General features: G+C 36.9%; 1 protein-coding gene across 1 annotated transcript; it reads left to right on the forward strand.

Moving 5' to 3' along the window:
- Window positions 1–13,182: 13,182 nt before the first annotated feature.
- Window positions 13,183–13,869, forward strand: LOC141673351 (secreted RxLR effector protein 161-like). Its single transcript, XM_074480086.1, has one exon. It carries the CDS (start codon window positions 13,183–13,185, stop codon window positions 13,867–13,869), a length of 687 nt encoding a protein of 228 aa, XP_074336187.1.
- The last annotated feature ends 8,362 nt before the right edge of the window (window positions 13,870–22,231 follow it).

The raw sequence follows: 22,231 nt of genomic DNA on the forward strand, positions 1-22,231 counted from the left end.
AAGCACAAAAGGTAAACTAATGTGTGCTATTATGAAACCTGTCCACAATATTTGGAGCACAGCCGAAAAGTGTGTTATATGAATCATAGGAGGTTTCTTGATCTTTCACACAAATGGAGGTTTGACAAGAAAACATTCAATGGGGAGATCGAAACGAGGCATATGCTGAACTATTAACGGGGACATAAGTTGAACAATTTTTGGTTGGTTTAAAAATCAATTTGGGAAAATTAACAATAAAAAAACGTGAAAATAACATCCCTTTTTAAAAAGAAGTCATTTTTTTTATTTGCCGTATTGAAAGCGTAATCCACTTGGACATAACTTCGATGTTATGCATATCAGAAAAAATATTTATGACAAAATATTAGGTACCTTAGTTAATGTTGGAGGAAAGTCAAAAGATCATTTAAGTGCCCGATTAAATTTACAAGAAATAGGAATAAGGAAGTACCTTCATCCTGTGGAATCTGCTGATAAGCAAAAATATGAAATTAGCATCAGTCGTTGACATGACAAATAAGAAGAAATATCTATTTTCCAAGGTATTGAAGAATGTGAAACTTCCTTACAGTTGTTCTTCTAATGTTAGTCATCATGTGCAAACAAATGAAAGAAAGATATTGGGGTAGAAGAGCCAAGATGTGCATTTTATACTCCACTACTTGTTATAATTTTTTGTGAAAAAATCACTAAAAGCCAATGTTGTCAAACTATTGATAAAATTCAGCGCATTCCCTAGAGGTTGATAGAGTAAGGTCATTCATTTTGATGATATCAAGAGGTTACAAGAAGAATTTGTTGACATCCTATTTGAATTTGAGATAATATCCCCCTGTCTTTTTTGGTATCATGGTGCACCTGCCCGTTCATCTATGTATAAAAATTGAATATGGTGGATCAGAACACATTCGGTGCATGTATCTTATTAAGCAATATCTTTGCAAGTTGAAAAATTATGCACGTAATAGGAGCTGACTGGAATTTTCAATTGCAGAAGGCTATTTAGCAGGAGTGTGTAACATTCTGTTCAAGGTTTTTGGGTGGTGAATCGACTAATTTTGGAAGATGTCCAACGAATGTCTCTTAATTCACTAATTCATTACTATAAGATTAACATATGTCTCTCTTTTTAAACAATTTTTATGTTATATTTTCTTAAGGATTATCGGGCTTTATTGTATGCGGATGCATATTGAAAAAGATATAAATAGAACACTTGGTAGAAATATGTTGTAGTCTTGATGATAATTTACCAAAATACCTTAAGTAGATTTATTTAGTATCTTTTATAGCCTTCAACGGATAACCACAATAATCTATCCGTTGAAGGAGTAACTTATGTAAATAAGTATGTAGCACATTCTGTAATCTATAACAGCTAAGGGGTTTAGGAGTTTTAGTAGTTTCTAAGTCATGTTGACTACTAGCAAGATATATAAAATAGGTGGGCTAAGTTTAAATATAAAATGCCTTGTAATTTTGTATAAGTAAAAGAGTATCAACTTCTATGGAAACAACTTCAACTGCTAATCCACAAAGCTTCAACGAATGACTCTACAAGCTTCAACGGATAACTCAATATGCATTCAACGGATGTTATCAAGAGAGCTTCAATGAATGACACAAATAGTATCAATGGATAACACTTATGGAGGTTCAATGCATAATCAACAAAGATATCAGTTGATAGGGACTTGATAAAAGCTAATAGATTCACATGGGTTGATAGTGCACAAAAGGAATGTGGCGGTCTGATTGCAGGTGTTAGAAAAAAATGAAAATTTTCCATTTCCATGAAAAATAAACTCGTTGAAAGATGCTATATCTAACTTGAATTGCATTGGACAGAGAAATGAAGAAGCATGTGATTGGACCTAGCTAATAGGAATATTATTCTTGTCTTATTGCCAATGTAAACTTGGTGGATATCTATAAATCAAGTGTAGCAAATATCTTATAACTTAACCAACTAGAACAACATGTAGAAAGCAAGCTATTTTTTTAGTACTCTTAAGTTCTAAGTTGTAGGATTCACTTGTAAGCAACTGTGTGCATTTTGCATCACAGAGATTTCTTCATGTAGAAAGTTTTTAAACTTGTGTTTATTTACTTTATGTTACTTGAATACTTTTAAAGTCTTATTTGCACTCTTGCACATTCTGTTGGGTTTAATCTAAACTTTAATAAGATTTATTTAAATATGCATTTGATTTAATTTAGAAACCTGTGGAGTAGTGCTCAAGGTAGTTACTTGATTGCAGCTAATCAGAGATTTGATTAGCAGAATAGTTTATTTTCTTCCTAGTTTCTAGCCACTTTATTTGCAAGTTTTCTCCTTTATATTGAAATGTTTTGCTGGAATAAAAAGTGTGAGTTCAGAGCATCTCCTTTGGTTTATTCAGTTTGTGAATATATTAGATTGTCCTATAAATCTGGTATCAAAACACAAGTCCAATAGTTGGTGCCCAAGTATATGCCCAGGGCAACAACAATGGCTCCAGGGAAGAACAAAGAAGGAGCCGTCAGCCTCAGCTATCCCATGCTATCGAGAACGAACTATACGGCATGGGCTTTAAAGATGAAAGTGTATATACAAGCCTATAGTTTTTGGAATGCAGTGATGCCCACAGATCCTAAGGCAGCAATTGATGTTAAGACAGACAAGATTGCTATGTGTAAGTCATATGTCATAGACCTATTTGTATATTCGAGGATTCAACTCAACTCAAATAAGAATGTAATAAGTAAATAGTCTCGCAAAGTAATATCTGTCAAAGGATTCAGAAACAAGGTTCATCTACAGACTTGAGGAGTTAATTCACTGGAAGAAGTTCAAGAAGTTGATCATGCCTCAGTGATATAAATCAAGATCGTGGATTTAATCAAGTGACAGAGATCTCGTCAGGGTATCAATAAATTACAAGGATTTAATCTGAAGAAAATCAAAGTGTCGAAGTCAAGACATGAAGAAACGTCACGGAAGTTAGTCACTCATGAACCAGACAGTACATCGAGTGTCAACGTTGAAGTGATGGAATTGATTCATAATTTTCAGTGATTTTCAGAAGATTTGCAGAAGAATGGTTGCTGCTCAAGACTAGAATTAATTCTCTATTAATTAATTAAGTCATCTAATTTAATTAAGAAAATAAATTATATCTGCGAAGAATAATTTATTTATTAATTGAATTCATTGATTAATTAATTCTGAATTAATTCTAGGAATTTTAGGAATTTTCAGAAGTTTAATTGGATTAAATTCAAGCATTAAATCAGCAAGACAATTGAAAATGAACTAGCATGACAATCAGGATTGTCATACCGATTGTCATGCTAGTTCATTCAGATTGTCTTGCTAGTTCATTCAATTGTCTCACCGAAAGTCTTGCCATCTATAGGATTGTCATGCCAAGTCAATTCTATTCGTTTGTTGATTTAAATAGAAGCAGAGAAGCAGCATATCAATCATTCATTAAAACAGAAGAACAAAGAACAAGAAAAGCAGCCGCCTTGAAATATTACATTTTTCATCTGTTTAATTCAAGATCAATTTCTAGATTGTAAAGTTAAATCCAATCAACTAGAAATCTTTATCTTGTTCTTGTGTAACAATCTAGCGGATCAAAATCCCTAGAACTTAATCTCAAATTGCGTTTAGCATTTGAATCTTTTTATTACAAAAATAGAAAAAGTTCATGTCGAATTTATTCTAGATTTGTGATAATTAATTTGAGATTAATTCCTTGTAATCGATACAGTTGTTGTAACACATTTCAAGTTTAATAATATTTTTATTTAACTTGAATTTTGTTTCACATTTTTTATTCCGCATTTTATTCGATTATTTGGTACTGTTTGTATTCAACCCCCCTTCTACAAACACATTGGGACCCAACAATTGGTATCAGAGCCTTCTGATTAACGAACAAGTCAAGATCCTAGACTTTTGTGATTTTTCAACTCTTTGAATTTTTATTCATTCAAAAATTCATAATGACTTCACATAAAGTTGGAACCGTTAAAATTCCACAATTTGATAAAGAGAATTATATCATGTGGAAGAAGAAGATGCTATTATTTTTACAAGTTGCAAATCCCAAATTTTCAAACTTGTTAAAGAAGAGTATAAAAACTCCGATGATTATTGAACCGGAGGTAATAATAGATGGTGTGGTGACTACTGAAGCTAGAACCTATCCAAAAGAGCCTGAAGATTTTACTCCTGCTGAGAAGGAAGAAGCCTCCTTGGATGCCAGCCTTCAATTAATATTAATTGATTCCCTTGATCCCTTGATGAACAGACATGTGATGAACTGTAAAAATTCCAAACACATGTGGGAAACTATTGAGGTGATTAATGAAGGCACAGAGGAAGTTAGGGAGAACAAGTTGGAAATCCTAACCTCTGAATATGAACATTTCAAATCAAATCCAGGAGAAGGAATTACTGAAGTGTTTGAGAGGTACAATGCGTTGATCAACAACCTGAACATCAATGGAAAGTATTATTCAATCAGGGAGGTCAACAAAAAGTTCCTTTTAACACTGCCAGCTCATCTTGAACATAGAATCACTGCCATTAGAGAAGCTAGAGATCTAAGTGAGATTTCTTTGGACAGGCTCTATGGAGTGTTAAAAACCTATGAGTTGGAGCAGATTCAACAGAAGGAAGTCTACGGGAAGGATAGAATGGTCAGCACATCTACTGCACTTGTAGCTGAAGGTCAACAACAACAATCTCAACAGTTAGAAAGAATGGTACAGTTTTCCAAGGGTGAGGAAAATGAGTTAGTAGCAGAATATGATCCTCCTACTACAAATCAATCAAGTGATGATTTTTATTCCTTGGAAGAGCTGGAGCAATTGGAAGATGAATCAATGGCCCAAATTGTCAAGAGATTCTCCCATGTCAGATTCAAGAGGAATCCCAAGCTTAAGTACAAGTCCAACTACAACAAATTCCAGAAAGGTGGATCTTCATCCTCTAACACCAGCAGTGGTGGATACAAAACAGGGATGGTTGATCGGAGCACCATTAGATGCTATAACTGCAATGAGTTGGGACACTTTGCCACAGAATGTAGAAAGCCAAAGCAAGTAAGAAAGAACTCTGAAAGGGCTTATCTGGCAAAGGGAAGAAGCTGGGATGATACTGACAGTGAAGATGAAGATGAAGGAAATCTTGCTCTTATGGCTATTGATGGAAAAGCTTCATCATCAAGAATAGAGGTAAAACTTTCTAATGCTGAAATGGTTTATCATCTAAGAGGTAACTTAGATTGTGCACGTCGTGATAATAAACTGTTAAGTTTACAGATCACAGACCTTGAGAAAGAGGTCAATGAATTAAGACTTGTGCACATTAATCAAGACAAATTAAAAGAACAGGTATCTTTTCTAGAGAATAGAGTTGACTGTTATAGAAAACTCGAAACTATTCTCAAAGACAAGATCACCGGTCTTGAGACTAAGGTTAGAGCCTACTTCAATTCTTGTTCGAAGGCTAAAGAGTTCTACAGTAAGCAAGCTGTTAATCAAACATCTGGAATAGGTTATGATTACAATGCTGCTATTGGAGAATTAGGCATAAACTCCCCTCCTCATGTATGTGCTAAAGGGAGGGAAGTACCACATGTGCTTAAGGGTGTTGATGAACCCCTCTATAAAGCATCAATTGCTGAACCATTTGATGCGACCTCTTCTGTTATTCATGAAGAAATACGTGCTGAAGATCATGCTAATGAGAAGATTGTTTCCAAGTCAAGTGAGTTGAAAGTTCCAGTCAAAGTTGTGAAAGCAACTGAGACTAACTCAGACACGCATGAGTTGGATAACAATAATGCCATGTCTACCATGCATAAATTGCCTGCTGTTAATCACTCTCATAAAGCATGTAGTGTTGCTAATTGTATGTCTTGTGCTTTTAATATGATGTATGCTTATTTTAATGGTAAGCATGTGTCTAATGATAAGACTACTCCTCGTCAGCATGTGAATAACAAGAAGCATGATAGGTCTAAGACTGCTAGTCCTTCTAAGGCTAGAAAGGAGACATTTTTGCCTAAGCTTAAACAGAAATTTGTTAAGGCTGTTTACAAGGTCAAATGTTCAGTCATTGAGGATGTTGAGACCATTAAAATTAAAAATGTTGTTTTGCCTGACAAAGGACAGTTCTACAAGTATGCCGGGCCCAACCAAGTTTGGGTTCCGAAGAAGGTCTAATCCATTTGTAGTGCAGGGCATTAAACAAGTATAACCGGTAGTGTAGATTCTTGACAGTGGATCATCAAGACATATGACCGGAGATAGAGCCCTGCTATCAAATGTGGTTGAGAAAGCTGGCCCCCTGGTTACCTTTGGAGATAACAGCAAAGGTTTATCCGAGGGATATGGCTGTTTGCAAGCTGGGAATGTTATCATTATAATTTTGTATATTGTGCTAGGTTATTATCAGGAAGCATCATCTAACATATAGCACCAGTGACGAGACTTGAGAATATTACGACATATCAGACACCTGCTGCACATTACACTTGGAATTGTACTCTAGTAAGATGTGTACAAGTGTACTCCTGATTGGTAAGTCAAAAGAGGAAGTCAATGCACCACAGTTCATGGACTTTGCAGCTGCAGATCTATTGGACTATGCAATTTCTTCTTCACAATCTCACTTCAGGTTGGTATGAACTAGTATACTGCTCAAGCAATCGTCAAGAACATGGTATGGCACTCTAACAGAAATTGTAATTTTATATGAACTAGTAGAGTCGTCATATTTATGCAATATAACAATTAGTATCTAAAGTACTTGACAAGTATCAGTCAATGATATGTTGTTAACATTATGTTGCAGATATTTGTAAGCTTTTGACATGAATGAGAATTACTTAGACTTTACCCTAAGTGATCAATGTTTTATCAAAAACTCATTCATTTTGAAAAATAAAAATCAAACTTCTTTCTACATTAGTGATTTCTTATTTCATGTAAAATCTTTTGAAATCACTATTGTAAATCATTTTCTCTCTATTACCATATGTTCTATGATACAGGTTCAGTCTCCAATGACTTTCTTTCATTGACAGTCATGAGGTTGAAAACCCACAACGTCTATCCCAGACTGTAAAGACAAACACAAAAACAGAACCAACCAACACTCTCTTACCACTAAATGTAGTATGAATGAGCGTGAGGGAGATAGTGCCTAGTGCACCACATAAGGAAGGTTCTGTAGTCAACCCAGTAGCTCTGTCTCCTACATAGATGAGTAGTATTTAAACCGAGACAACTGCTAGCCCCCATACATCTTCTCAAAAAGATGTAATGGCTGAAAAGGTACAAAAACAGTTACTAGATTCATTCTCTCAACAGGGTGCGTCTATTGAATTTTGCCTGTCAGCCAAGGCATCCGATGTAGTGTCACCACTTCAAACTTAATCAATTCTTGATGCACAAGGAGAGGTTACACACACAAAGGATGAGTTGACGGAAACAAGAGTTTCGACCATTTTAAGGTCAGATTCGATTGTTCAAGGTTCGTTAGTGGACCAATTGCCTTTACAGGTGTTAGGAGAGGATACTGATCCAAAAGCCATATGTCAGTGGTCAGTGTCTACCTCCCCAGGCTTAAATCCCCTGGATGCATCTGCGGATAGTGGATCTGACATAGGTGCAGATCGGCAACTTGTTGACAATGATTCAGATATTACCTGATGAGTCACAAGGAAGTGTCTTCACAGACATTAGAAGGGAACCTTGATCTTTATGCTAAAATCTTTGGATCATTGTTTACCTTCCCAGAATTCAAATCTGGAACCCTAAAAGGGAAACTAGCAACTTGTAGATTATGACTCAGATTCATCTGACGAGTTTAACAAGGATGGGGATTTGTGAACTCCCATTGCACCACCTGTGACCTCCTTTAAGGATGGCTAAGGTGATTTTCCTTGCAGGTATAGCTGGATTATGGAGCTATGAGAGGAGTGATACACTTGTGAGAATGAGTGTAAACATGAGTGGAGAGAAGAGTGAAACACATGTGAGGTACACTAAAACACAATCACACACTCACAGTGAGGAAGAAAGAGAAACACTTGTTATTTCTTTTCCAACCAAGTGAAATATGAGAACTCCTTCAGACGACGGCATACATTCCTTCTTTAAGGGGGAGATAAAAGCTTAAGTAATAGTTTGGAGGATTCCTCAACTAAGGGGGAGAAATAGCAGGGAGGAAGAAAAAGATCCTACATGTACACTACACCACACCATTGTTGTTTGTAACTACGGATCCTATTGTACGGGAGAGGTGGTAAACACAAGGTGATTTCCTAGTAAGGGAAGAAGCTGTTAGGGGAGTACCATTGGTTTTTATCTGCGGATCCTATTGTACGGGAGAGGTGGTAAAACGAAGGTGATCTTCTTTAATCAGTTGATTCTCATAGGGGGAGAAGCAAGAGATATGGGCTTCTCAACAGGAAATGTGGTTGTACAAAAGAAGATGGAACTACTTGAAGATATGTTCAGTCTAGAGGAACATCTACTTGGAATCTGGAAAATGTTAAATCTCATCCAGAACTTTTCTGCTATTTACTTTGCACGTATGTTTATATCTTTTTCTTATTTGTTAGTTGAGTTATTCTCTAGGTATTTGTGTGTTATTGTCTAACAAACAAATAGGGGGAGATTGTAAGTCATATGTCATAGACCTATTTGTATATTCGAGGATTCAACTCAACTCAAATAAGAATGTAATAAGTAAATAGTGGATCGACCGTCAGAGAGATCTCGCAAAGTAATATCTGTCAAAGGATTCAGAAACAAGGTTCATCTACAGACTTGAGGAGTTAATTCACTGGAAGAAGTTCAAGAAGTTGATCATGCCTCAGTGATATAAATCAAGATCGTGGATTTAATCAAGTGACAGAGATCTCGTCAGGGTATCAATAAATTACAAGGATTTAATCTGAAGAAAATCAAAGTGTCAAAGTCAAGACATGAAGAAACGTCACGGAAGTTAGTCACTCATGAACCAGACAGTACATCGAGTGTCAACGTTGAAGTGATGGAATTGATTCATAATTTTCAGTGATTTTCAGAAGATTTGCAGAAGAATGGTTGCTGCTCAAGACTAGAATTAATTCTCTATTAATTAATTAAGTCATCTAATTTAATTAAGAAAATAAATTATATCTGCGAAGAATAATTTATTTATTAATTGAATTAATTGATTAATTAATTCTGAATTAATTCTAGGAATTTTAGGAATTTTCAGAAGTTTAATTGGATTAAATTCAAGCATTAAATCAGCAAGACAATTGAAAATGAACTAGCATGACAATCAGGATTGTCATACCGATTGTCATGCTAGGCCATTGTCAATTGTCTCACCGAAAGTTACTCTAGGAGGATGATTGTCTTGCTAGTTCATTCTGATTGTCATGCTAGTTCATTCAGATTGTCTTGCTAGTTCATTCAATTGTCTCACCGAAAGTCTTGCCATCTATAGGATTGTCATGCCAAGTCAATTCTATTCATTTGTTGATTTAAATAGAAGCAGAGAAGCAGCATATCAATCATTCATTAAAACAGAAGAACAAAGAACAAGAAAAGCAGCCGCCTTGAAATATTACATTTTTCATCTGTTTAATTCAAGATCAATTTCTAGATTGTAAAGTTAAATCCAATCAACTAGAAATCTTTATCTTGTTCTTGTGTAACAATCTAGCGGATCAAAATCCCTAGAACTTAATCTCAAATTGCGTTTAGCATTTAAATCTTTTTATTACAAAAATAGAAAAAGTTCATGTCGAATTTATTCTAGATTTGTGATAATTAATTTGAGATTAATTCCTTGTAATCGATACAGTTGTTGTAACACATTTCAAGTTTAATAATATTTTTATTTAACTTGAATTTTGTTTCACATTTTTTATTCCGCATTTTATTCGATTATTTGGTACTGTTTGTATTCAACCCCCCTTCTACAAACACATTGGGACCCAACACTATGGCAGCGATCTATCAAAGTATTTCCGAAGATAATCTCTTGTCAGTTGCAGAGAAGGAGACTGTAAAAGATGTTTGGGAGGGAATAAAGGTGATGTTCCAGGGGACAGATCGAGTAAAGATTGCAAAAATTCAAACACTTAAAACTGAATTTGAGTCCATAAACATGAAGGACTCAGACTCATTGGATGACTTCTACTTGAAGATCACAGTACTGGCAACAAATATATGCGCACTCGGGGAAGTTGTAACGTTGGCGTATATAGTTAAGAAACTATTGAGAGCCGTACCCCCACAATTATTACAAATAGCATCCACGATTGAGCAGTTCGGTAACTTGGACACAATGACAGTTGAAGAGACAATGGGATCATTGAAGGCCCATGAAGAGAGGCTACGATGACAAGTCGAAGGAAGTGGTAGCCAGCAACTACTTCTTACCGAGGAAAAGTGGTTGAAGAGAGATAGGGAAGAGGGGAAACTATTACTCACTAGAGACGAGTGGTTCAAACGCTTGAGCAAGAGTGGAACAGAATAGAGAACTCGAGGCCGAGATATCGGTCGAGTTGGGCGTGACAAAAGTAGAATAAGATGTTTTAATTGCAACATTCTAGGACATTACGCTGCTGAATACAGGAGACCAAGGCATGACAGAGAAAACAAAGAAGAGGTGAACATTGTACGAATTTTAGATGATGAGCCAGCACTACTACTGACTGAATGTGAGGGGAAGACCGAGAATATGGTGTTGGTTAATGAAGAAAGAGTAGCACTAAAACTATGTAAAGCAGAGAGTGAATAAAAGGTGGAATCTAATTTGTCGTATCTGGATAATGGTCCAAGCAACCATATGACTGGGCATCGCTCAACGTTTAAAGAATTGGATGAAAAAATAACAGGACAGGTCAAGTTTGGTGATGGCTCAGTAGTTCATATAAAAGGAAAAGGCTCAATAGTATTCAAATGCAAGACAGGAGAAGAATGAATTTTACGAGAGGTATACTATATTCCTTCACTTTGCAATAATATAATTACCTTTGATCAATTATCGGAAGAAGGAAATAAGGTTACTCTCAACGGTAATCTATTGTGGGTGCATGACAAACGGGGAAAGTTACTGATAAAAGTAAAAAGGTCATTGAATAGGTTGTATGAAATCATTCTTGTACACAGTGAACCTCATTGTATGTTGTCAAAGGCGGATGAAAATACATGGTTGTGGCACTCTTGTCTGGGACACGTAAGTTTCAAGGCAATGTTGTTAATGGATTCTACAAAGATGGTGCATGGTCTACCAAAGCTGACACACCAGAAAGCAGTGTATACGGGGTGTTTAATGGCAAAACAAACAAGGAAATGCCTCCCTTCTCAATCAAGTTATAGTGCTAAGAGGGTACTCAAATTGGTTCACAGAGTTCTCTGTGGTCCACTCTCTCCACTTACCCCATCAGGTAACAGATATATATTTCTTCTAGTTGATGACTATAGCAGGGTCATGTGGGCATATTTGTTAAAATCAAAGGATGAAGCATTTCAAACATATAAAAAATTTTGTGCACAAGTTGAAGATGGCCCCGAAAAGAAAGTTAAAGTTTTCAGAACAGATAGGGGGGTGAATTTTGCTCAACAGAATTCATGAATTATTGTGATGAAGCAGGCATTGCAAGAAAGCTTACTGCACCCTACTCGACAAAATGGCGTAGTAGAATGAAGAAATAGAATAATGATTGAAATGGCTCGCAACTTGTTAAAAGAGATGCAACTACCGAATACTTTCTGGGGTGAAGCCATTCGCCACTCGATTTACATATTAAATTGACTACCCACTTGTGTCATGTCTGGAATAACCCCGTATGAAGCTTGGTCAGGAGAAAAACCAAACATTGGACATATACGGGTATTTAGGTGTTTATCTCATATGAAGGTGCCAAGCCAAAAAGTGACAAAGCTAGACAATAGAAGCAAACCAGTTATCCATCTCAGAAAAGAACCTGGTACAAAAACATATAGGTTGTACGATCCAGTTAATCAAATAGTGCATGTCAGTAGAGATGTGATTTTTGAGGAAAGAAAATAATGGTCATGGAAGAAAGATGAAGACGTTCACGGAGAACAGTCGAAGACATTTACTATTTTTGGGACAGGAGAGAATTTGATGGAAGAAAATGTTGATATACCACTTGATACAGGAACTGATAATGAGTCAATACGCTCTTCGAGCTCATCTGTATCTAGTGTAGACTCTAAAATAAGCAGCGAACCACGTCAAAATTTCAGATCATTGAGTGAAATTTATGCCAACACCGAAGAGGTTGAACTCGAAGATGATGAACTATTCTTCATGGGGATCGATGAACCTGTGAGTTATGTGCAAGCTGTGAAATATCATCAATGGAAAGAAGCTATGAAGAAGGAGATGGATGCAGTAGAGAAAAATGGCACATGGAAACTCACTAAGTTACCACCTGGAAAAAGGGTTATCGTCCAAAATGGATATTCAAAATTAAGAGAGACACAAATGGGGAGGTCTTGAAGTATAAAGCAAGAATTGTGGCCAAGGGGTATGTACAAAAGCAGGGAGTAGATTTCGAAGAGATCTTTGCACCAGTCACTCGACTTGAGACTGTGAGATTGTTGCTTGCTCTTGCTGCAAGTAAGAGCAGGGAAGTTCATCATTTGGATGTGAAAACTGCGTTTTTGAAAGGTGAAATTCAAGAAGAAGTCTCTGTATATCAACCTGAAGGTTTCGTCCAGAAAGGAAAAGAGCATTTACTGTATAGATTAGTAAAAGTATTGTATGGCCTGAGGCAGGCACCTCGGGCGTGGTACGCAAAATTGAGCAGGTGTCTTGAGGAGTTGGGTTTCCAGAAGTGCCTGTATGAGCATGCCATCTACACTAGAAGATCCAGAGGAGAAATTCTGAACATTGGAGTATATGTCGATGACTTGCTTATAACAGGAACAGGTGTTGCCGTAATTAATGAATTTAAAGAACAGATGAGCAAGAAGTTTGAGATGTCTGATTTGGGAAAACTCTCACATTACTTGGGGATAGAGGTCAAACAAAGAGCTGGATATATCGAACTCAAACAATCAGCAGGGGTGGGTAGTTGTAATCCAACAAAATACCCAATGGACCCCAAATAGATTGTTAACAAAGATGAAGGTGGTGTAATGGTGGACACAACTCTGTTTAAAAGTTTAGTTGGAGGACTGCGTTATTTAGTTCACACAAGGCCAAACATCACATTCTTGGTTGGCATAGTAAGCAGATTTATGGAGAAGCCTACTACAGTGCACCTTAATGCAGCAAAGCGTATACTAAGGTACATGAAAGGGACATTGAACTTTGTTCTTGTTTACTCGAAGAACAGCAGAAATAATGTGTTAACTGGGTACTCAGATAGCGATTTAGCTGGAAAAATTGAAGACAGGAAAAGTACAGGTGGTATGGTTTTCTACTTAAATGAAAGTCTGATAATATGTGTATCCCAAAAGCAGAGGTGTGTGCCATTATCACCTTATGAAGCTGAATTTATGGCAGCAACCACAGCCGCGTGTCAGGAAATTTGGTTACGTAATCTACTCTCTCAAATAACATGTGAGGATATTGGTCCAGTGGTGCTTTATATTGACAACAAATCAGCTATTGATTTGGCCAAAAACCCTGTATTCCACGGAAGGAGCAAACATATTGACATTCACTATTATTTTATACGTGAGTGTGTTGAGAAGGGGGAGATCATTGTGAAATATGTTAGCACAGATATGCAACAAGCAGATACATTGACGAAGGCACTAACTGTGGTCAAGTTTGAGAAAATGCGCAGACTACTCGGAATAAAGGATCCACATGGATAAGTTTAGATTACGGGGGAATTTGTTGGGTTTAATCTAAACTTTAATAAGATTTATTTAAATATGCATTTGATTTAATTTAGAAACATGTGAAGTAGTGCTCAAGGTAGTTACTTGATTGCAGCTAATCAGAGATTTGATTAGCAGAATAGTTTATTTTCTTCCTAGTTTCTAGCCACTTTATTTGCAAGTTTTCTCCTTTATATTGTAATGTTTTGCTGGAATAAAAAGTGTGAGTTTAGAGCATTTCCTTTGGTTTATTCAGTTTGCGAATATATTAGATTGTCCTACACATTCAAAACACAGTTGTATTGTTAGGGAATAACAGCACTCTGAAGAGTTTTGGAATTGGTTAAAAAATGGCGGAAAAAGGGTGAAAATTTCTGATTTATATGTCCTTGCCTTGGGTTTTAATTGAATAGATAGGAGGTTTAGTGGGTACATGGTAAATGGATATGATTTTCATAAAAAGAGTAGAGATTCTAGATGCGCAACACAAAATATCAGCGTAAATTTTGAGTGTCGAAACCACTAGATTTGCAAGTTCGAAAGATGAAAACATAATAGTAGAGGTTATCAATTACTACAGATCAGTTAAAGAAATTGTTAAAGTTGATTATTATGGTGTTTTTACAGTGGTTCTATTCAGGTTCCATTTGTACCAAGAAAAGGACTCATTCGGTCTAACTAAAATGAATTTTAACAAGTTATGCAACAAATCAGATCCTTATATCATAGCTTCACATGTACAACAAATATTTTATACGGAAAATCCGACTGAGAGGATTGGGCATTATGTTATCAAAAAGTTGGCAATGGAATGGTCTAACGCTGAATAACAGTATGTAGAGGATAAACACAATGATGACAACCATCCTAGTACACATGATATCCCTAAAACTTGTGCTCCAAAAATAACTAAAGAAGAAGAACCTTTGATTTTAATATGTATTTTAGTTCAAGGCAAATACCTAAAGATAAATTTATGTCCTAGCTTATAATATTATAAATATGTTGCTCTTTTTTTCTGTTTTAATGTAGTTGCCTTATTTTTCTGTTACAATTTGGTTGTGTTTTTCTGTTTTAATTTAGTTGCTCTATTTTTCTATTCTAATTTAGTTGCTCTTTTATTTTTTAATTTAATTTCTCTATTTTTTTGTTGATCAATTCCTATTTTTAACTTTGTTACTTTTTATTTATTGTTACTTTATTATTTGTTGCTTTATTTTACATTAACATGTGCCTGGTCTAATCATCTTCTTTTTATTTTGTAGGATGGGCGCAAAACTTATGACCGTAAGATTGTATTATGGCGGAATTTTCAGGAGGGGTACTTATTCTTGTGAAAAGACCATCACAACATGCATAGTAGATACAGAAGAATTCGTGTATTTTGTGCTAATGGAATACATCAAGGATTATATATACTTAACAGAAACTGGAGGAGTATATACGGGAGATTACAGTGGTTGCAAGCTTTTGACAAAAGATAAAGTTTTGTTAGAGCTTGTAGATAGATGCAAATATGATGTTGAGATAGATCTGTATATTGATACCTTGGTTGACAAAGAAATTTAGCCCTCGGTTCATATGCGGGGAATTCTACGACTAAGGCTGAACATATTAAAAGGTATTCAAATTTCTTATGTCTTTAGAAATTTCAGTGTCATTTTTATAGATCATGTCTCTCGTTTCTAATTTATACCTTGACTACTTTTTATTCATGGCCAACTAATGGACAAGGGAAGTGGACATTATAGAACAAGCACAATACACACGCACACTTCTTGTATGTATATACCGAGAACAACTAAGTTTTATTACTTCTCACTATTCCACCCACAACTAAAGCTGCATGCAAGAGAATTTAAAAACAACTAGTACGTGATGGGCTGCTACAAAGCATGAGCCTCACAACTACAATCCTACTTAGTCTCCACTACTTTTATTCCAATCCTACAACCAGTAAGGCCCAAACGACCCGTTATGGCTGACTGCTAATACATAAAATAAAACATAAAACATAAAACATGTTTAGATATAAAACAAATATTCCAACAAATTCTCCCCTGATCTTAATATGTTTTCCCACCTGAGAACTCAGCCTTTTACAGCAAGATTCTCAACTCGGATCACCCTCCTCATTTACTCGAATTTGACTGGCCCAAACGCCTTAGTCAGAATGTCAGCTCGCTGCTCTTGAGTAGATACGTGTTTAACCACCAGCTCACCTCGTTCAATGCATTCGCGAATAAAATGAAACCGCACATCTATATGTTTGTTCCTGCCATCTAAAACTGGGTTCTTCATCAATTCAATGGCTGACCTATTATCTATATACAGTACCATCGGGCCAACCAGTTGCCTTGTAATTTCCTTCAACAACCCACGAAGCCATATACTCTGACAAGCCGCTGTAGTAGCCGCCATATATTCAGCCTCACATGAGGATAACGCAACCACCTTCTGTTTCTGTGAACCCATTAAATTAAGCATCTATTAAGGTAGAAGCACATCCCTCCAGTACTTCTCCTATGAATGACATCACCAGCTAAATCACTGTCCGTATACCCGTAGAAGACTCGACTGGCTTTCTCACCTTCATACACCAACCCATATTCAATTGCCCCCTTTATATATCTCAAAATATGTTTCACAGCCTGTTGATGCTTCACTGTAGGATTTTCCATAAATCTACTTACTACTCCCACGATGTAAGTAATATCTGGGCAAGTGTATGTCAAATACTAAAGGCTTCCAACTATACTTCTGTATTCAGTTGCATTTACCAATGTTCCCTCCTCGTCTTTATCTAACTATAGCTTATGCTCCATCGGAAACTTCTCTTTCATCAGTGATTCACCGGCCACTAATAAAAGTTACTCTAGGGATAGAATGGTTGCAGTTCATCATCCCCAATTTTTCCAGCAATTTGTTAGAATATGCTGACTATTTCAGGGTTGTACATTTTCCCTCTTGATTAACTTCGATTCCTAGATAGAATGACAGTAACCCCAGATTACTCATCTCGAAGTGTTTATTCATATCCTGTTTAAATGCCTCTATTTCCTGTTTTTCTGCACCAGCCACGAGCAAATCATCAACATATACTCTTACTACAAGTATTTTCCCATTTCTGCACCTTGTATACACAGCTTGCTCGTGTAAACATTTTTCAAAACCCAATTCCCGTAGACATTTATCAAGTTTTGCATTCCATGCTCTCGGAGCTTGTCGAAGCCCATACAGCGCTTTCACAAGTCTATACACCATCTGCTCTTGGCCTTTCTTGACAAATCCCTCGGGTTGTGTAACATAAACCTCTTCAAGGAGTTCCCCATTAAGAAACACTAATTTTATGTCGAGATGATGAACTTTACATTCCTCCTTCGCTGAGAGAGCTAGTAGCAGGCGTACCGTGTCAAGTCGGGCTACCGGGGCGAAGACTTCATCGTAGTCCACTTCTTTTCTTTGGACGTACCCCTTTGCGACAAGCCTGGCTTTGTACTTCACCACGTTTCCCTCCGGATCCCTTTTTAATTTATAAACCCATTTTAACCCTATAGGTTTATGTCCAGGAGGCAGAGTTGTAAGCTTCTAAGTTCCATTTTCCTCAATTGTCTCAAATTCTAACTCCATTGCATCTTTCCATTGCTCCTCGATTCTGCAGCCTCCCGAAATGACATTGCCTTCTCAGCTTTCAGTAGCATTAACTCGTCAATCTGATCGACAACTTCAGTGCTATCATAAATATCATCCAACATCCTGAACCTCCTTGGTTCAGTACTGGTTGCAGACGACGCACCAGTCGTTTCCGTGGCACCATCGCTTGTGGGTACTGACATATTCTGTTACGAACATGGTTGTCAGGAAGATGAAGCTTGGACTGAGATTGACTATAAAGGAGTTACAGGTTCCTGTTCAGCATCAACCATCATTTCTGTAAATTCATTTATTTCGACGTAATTTCCCGAAAACTCAACTTCACCATTTGTCTCCTTTTCCCACGGCTAGAAATCCTCTTCTTCAGTCACAATATCTCTACTAACATGCACTCTCCCCATTTCTGGATTGAACAAACGACTCCCTTTTGTTCCAGGCTCCTTGCCGAGATACACCATTTTTTCACTTCAGTTGTCTAGCTTCTTCACATTTTTTAACGGGATTTTCACGAACGCGGTACACCCAAACACCTTTAGATGTGTCAAATCCAGCTTATCTCCATTCCAGGCTTCATAAGGTGTCTGCCCATTCAAACTTCGGGTGGGCACTCGATTCAGAACATAGATTGAGTAACGTACCGCTTCTCCCCACAGGTAAACATGAAGATTTCCCCCCTCAGGAAGCTCCTCGCCATGGCAGCAACAGTCCTGTTCCTCCGTTCTACCACCCCATTTTGTTGCGGGGTGTAAGGGGTTGTGTAGTGCCTTAAAATTCCTGATTTTTCACAGTACTTTCTGAATTCGTTAGAGAAGAATTCGCCACCACGGTCTGTCCGCAACGTTTTTATCCTTTTCTCTGTTTCATTCTCCACCAACGCTTTAAACCTCTTGAACATCTCGAAGGCATTGCTCTTCTCCTTCAACAAATAAACCCACATTTTCTTGCTAAAATCATCAACTTTGTCAATGGGGTGATTGGTCTGTAGATATTCGCGTGAACAAGCTCGAGTAATTTTCTTGACACAAAACTGGTTTGGTGTGGGAAGAGCTTCCTAGGCATCTTTGTCATTAAGCACCCTTCACATCTTTTTACCGGTTGTACCAAAGTGGGTATCCCATATGCCATTTTTTCCCGTGATATCAGCTCCAACGCTTGAAAATTCACATGCTCAAGACGGCCATGCCACAATCACGTGTCTTCTTCCAGCTTCGTTAATAGGCATGAGGGTTTGCTATCTTCAAGACTGATCTTCTACAAGCTATTCTCAGTTCTTTTTACCTTCATCATTAACTTTCCACTCGCCTCATAGACCCACAAGTAGTCACCATCAAGCACAACTTTATTCCCTGTTTCAGATAATTGACCCAAACTTATAATATTATTACACAAGTTTGGGACGTAATATACCTCACTGAGTGTCCTTTATTCGCCATTCTTGCACTAGAATGCCACTGTCCCCTTTCTCATGATACACACCGTTGACCCATCACCAATTTTTACCTTTCCCGACACACGTTCATCCAATTCCTTGAATTTACCCCGCTGTCCTATCATGTGATTGCTTGCGCCATTATCCAAATACCACACCTGGGATTCCCTTTGTCCCTCAATATTTGTCTGGAGTTTTGCCACCAGAGCGTCTTCCTTCAACAGCATGACTTCATTATCTGTTTGTCCCACCTCAGCAATAAGCAAAGCTGGTTCGTCCTCTTGAACATTGGACATATTTGCCTCCTTAGGTGTCTCTCGTTCTTTTCTCAGTCTGCGATATTCTGCAGCGAAGTGCCCATGACATTGACAATTAAAACACCATACTCGTCTTTTATCCCGTATTCCTCGAGTATTACCTCCACCCCGAGTCCCTTCTCGGTTGGCCCATTTTTGCCACTCATCCCGGGTTAACAACAGCTGCCCGTCACTGCTTTCTTTCTTCCTCCACTCTTCTTCTGTGAATAACAGTTGTCCCTAGCTTTCTCAGTTGTTCCTCTCAGCCTTTCTTCATGAGCTTTTAGCGATCCAACAACCTCTTCCACTGACATCATTTCTAAGTCCCCAAATTGTTCGATGGCCGACGCAATTTGTAAAAATTTAGAAGGAACGGCTCAGAGGAGCTTTTTAACCACATACGCCTCATCTACTTTCTCTCCTAATGAACGGATATTGGTCACGAGCCCATTCAGTTTCAAATAAAAATCGTCGAGTTGCTCTTCTTCACTCATAGCCAGGGCTTTGAACTCACTCTTGAGTGTTTGGGCTCTTGCCACCTTCACTTTGTCTGATCCCAGAAACATAGTTTTGATAGCAATCCACGTGTCCTTGGACGATTTCTTCTCTGCTAGTGATAACAGGACATCCTCGGGCACACCTTGATAGATAATAGCTAGAGCTCGCTTATCGATTTTGTCCTCCACGACACCCTTGGGATCCTTGGGTTCGATTGCCTTCTACACGCCATGGGCCTGTATGAACACCTTCATTTTTAGAGCCCATGCTGTGTAGTTGGTCTAAGTCAATATTGGATAGCTCAGTCTGAAAGAGCTTTCTTTGGTTTTACGCGTCGCCTTCATTGACACCGGGAACGTCTCCTATGCTCTGATACCAAATATAGAACAAGCACAATACACACGCACACTTCTTGTATGTATATACCGAGAACAACTAAGTTTTATTACTTCTCACTATTCCACCCACAACTAAAGCTGCATACAAGAGAATTTAAAAACAACTAGTATGTGATGGGCTGCTACAAAGCAAGAGCCTCACAACTACACTCCTACTTAGTCTCCACTACTTTTATTCCAAACCTACAACCACGTAATGCCCAAAAGACCCGTTCTGTCTAACTGCTAATAGATAAAATAAAACATAAAACATGTTTAGATTAAAAACAAATATTCCAACAGACATTTGTTATTGCACACCAACTACAACAACAACAACAAAAAAGTTGAAGATGAATCAGAAGTGACAAGAGCTTTAGATGAGGATTTTGTCACCTAAACACTATAAGAAGCCAGTTGCGGAAATTGCACAACACGAAGAACCAACTGTTAATTAAATTGCAAACACGAGAAGGAAATTAAATTTACTAGACTGCAGCACTGATGGGAAATATAGAGGCAAATATGATATTGCTCTTAAGGTAGTAATATTGTATTAATTTTCTTGTAAACATAAACTTATATATAGTGACAATTACATCATGAAAATTAATGTATTGCAGGGGCATCTATTACCAGCAGTGAATATGTATGAGCAAGGAAGAATTAACTACGTGCTTGAAACAAGGTAAAGTTTCATGAACTTGGGTTGGTTAAATATTCAGCTAAACCTTGATCCACCAACAGTCCAGAAAAACAAGAAAAAAATAAAGACCAAGAGGAATCCGACAAATATGTTTTGAAAAATGTGAGCGAAGAAAATAGTGATAATTCATCGAAGGCATCATATATATCTTTTTTAGGATGAGAGTATATTATGCATTCTAGTATAATAAATAAAATGGTGAAATAACTGAGATTAAAATTTAGAAATTTATTTATAGAAATCATCTAACTAAAGAATATAGAATGGCTAATAAAGTTATCTAGATAATTATTAATGCTGATAAAATTATGTAATAAAAACATGTAAATAATATAAACCAAAATAAAATACAAAATTATTAACTTTGGTTGGTTATTGTTCTTTATTAGTGTTTTACTCATACTATACTTGTTGAATTTATTCACTTTTCATTTTACTTGTATTAAGTCTACCAATACAAAGAAGGTAGTACCTGGTCCCAGAACTCGTCCCCAAGCAATTGATTTGAATTTATTCAAGAAGAATCATGTGCCTACTATCGAGAAGAAATCAAGTAGATCTGCCACAATTGCGAACAAGAGAATGAAGAATCCAACTTCAAGAAAACTTTTAAATCTCACATGTAGTAAATTATTAAAGCAGTGTGGCAATATTGAAAGTGGTTCAGTTGGTGAATTTGTGGCATCGTGGGAACATCAGGCGCCAGGTTTTGAAACTGATCCAATAATAGAGGATGTTGTTGAGTCTAGTTGACCAAATAAAGATGAAGACGAATTTGAACCAGATAATGTATTTTTACACCTAAGCGGGTTCGGCCAATTGGAGATAAGAAGCCTAGATGAGAGCTAAGTAATTATCTTGGGACACTAGTTAAGGATCGTGTGTCTCGTGTGTCACTTACTTATGTTAAATAGCATGATGTTCAAGAAGAATTAAAGATAAAAATGTTGCCTTATATTCTGGTAACTTTATTAGTAATAGTAAACATTTCTTTCTTATTCATATATTTGCACTAAATAATGTATTTTATGTTTGCACATTACATGTAAGGTACGATGTTCCTGAACATGGACAAATGTGAATAAACATAATACTTTGTACTTGTTGGAGAGTTCACAAGTCCCGTGTCAAGAAAGATCATTACACAAAATATGGAATTGATGACGAAAGGATTCAAAATAAGCTCGATGAAATTTCACTAGATTTTAAGTTATTAATAAGGTATTCGGCAGATGAACGAGTTCGGGTACGCTTAACACAATAACATGCACTATAAGAAAAACGGCCAAATACAACCGGTTTAAAACCGGTCGCATTTAACTAAATTCGACCGCGGGGAGTCGAATTTAGTTAAATATGACCGGTATTTTGACCAGTCGTACATATACGAGTGATA

Source organism: Apium graveolens, chromosome 7, assembly GCF_009905375.1.
Source record: "Apium graveolens cultivar Ventura chromosome 7, ASM990537v1, whole genome shotgun sequence".
Taxonomy (NCBI): domain Eukaryota; kingdom Viridiplantae; phylum Streptophyta; class Magnoliopsida; order Apiales; family Apiaceae; genus Apium; species Apium graveolens.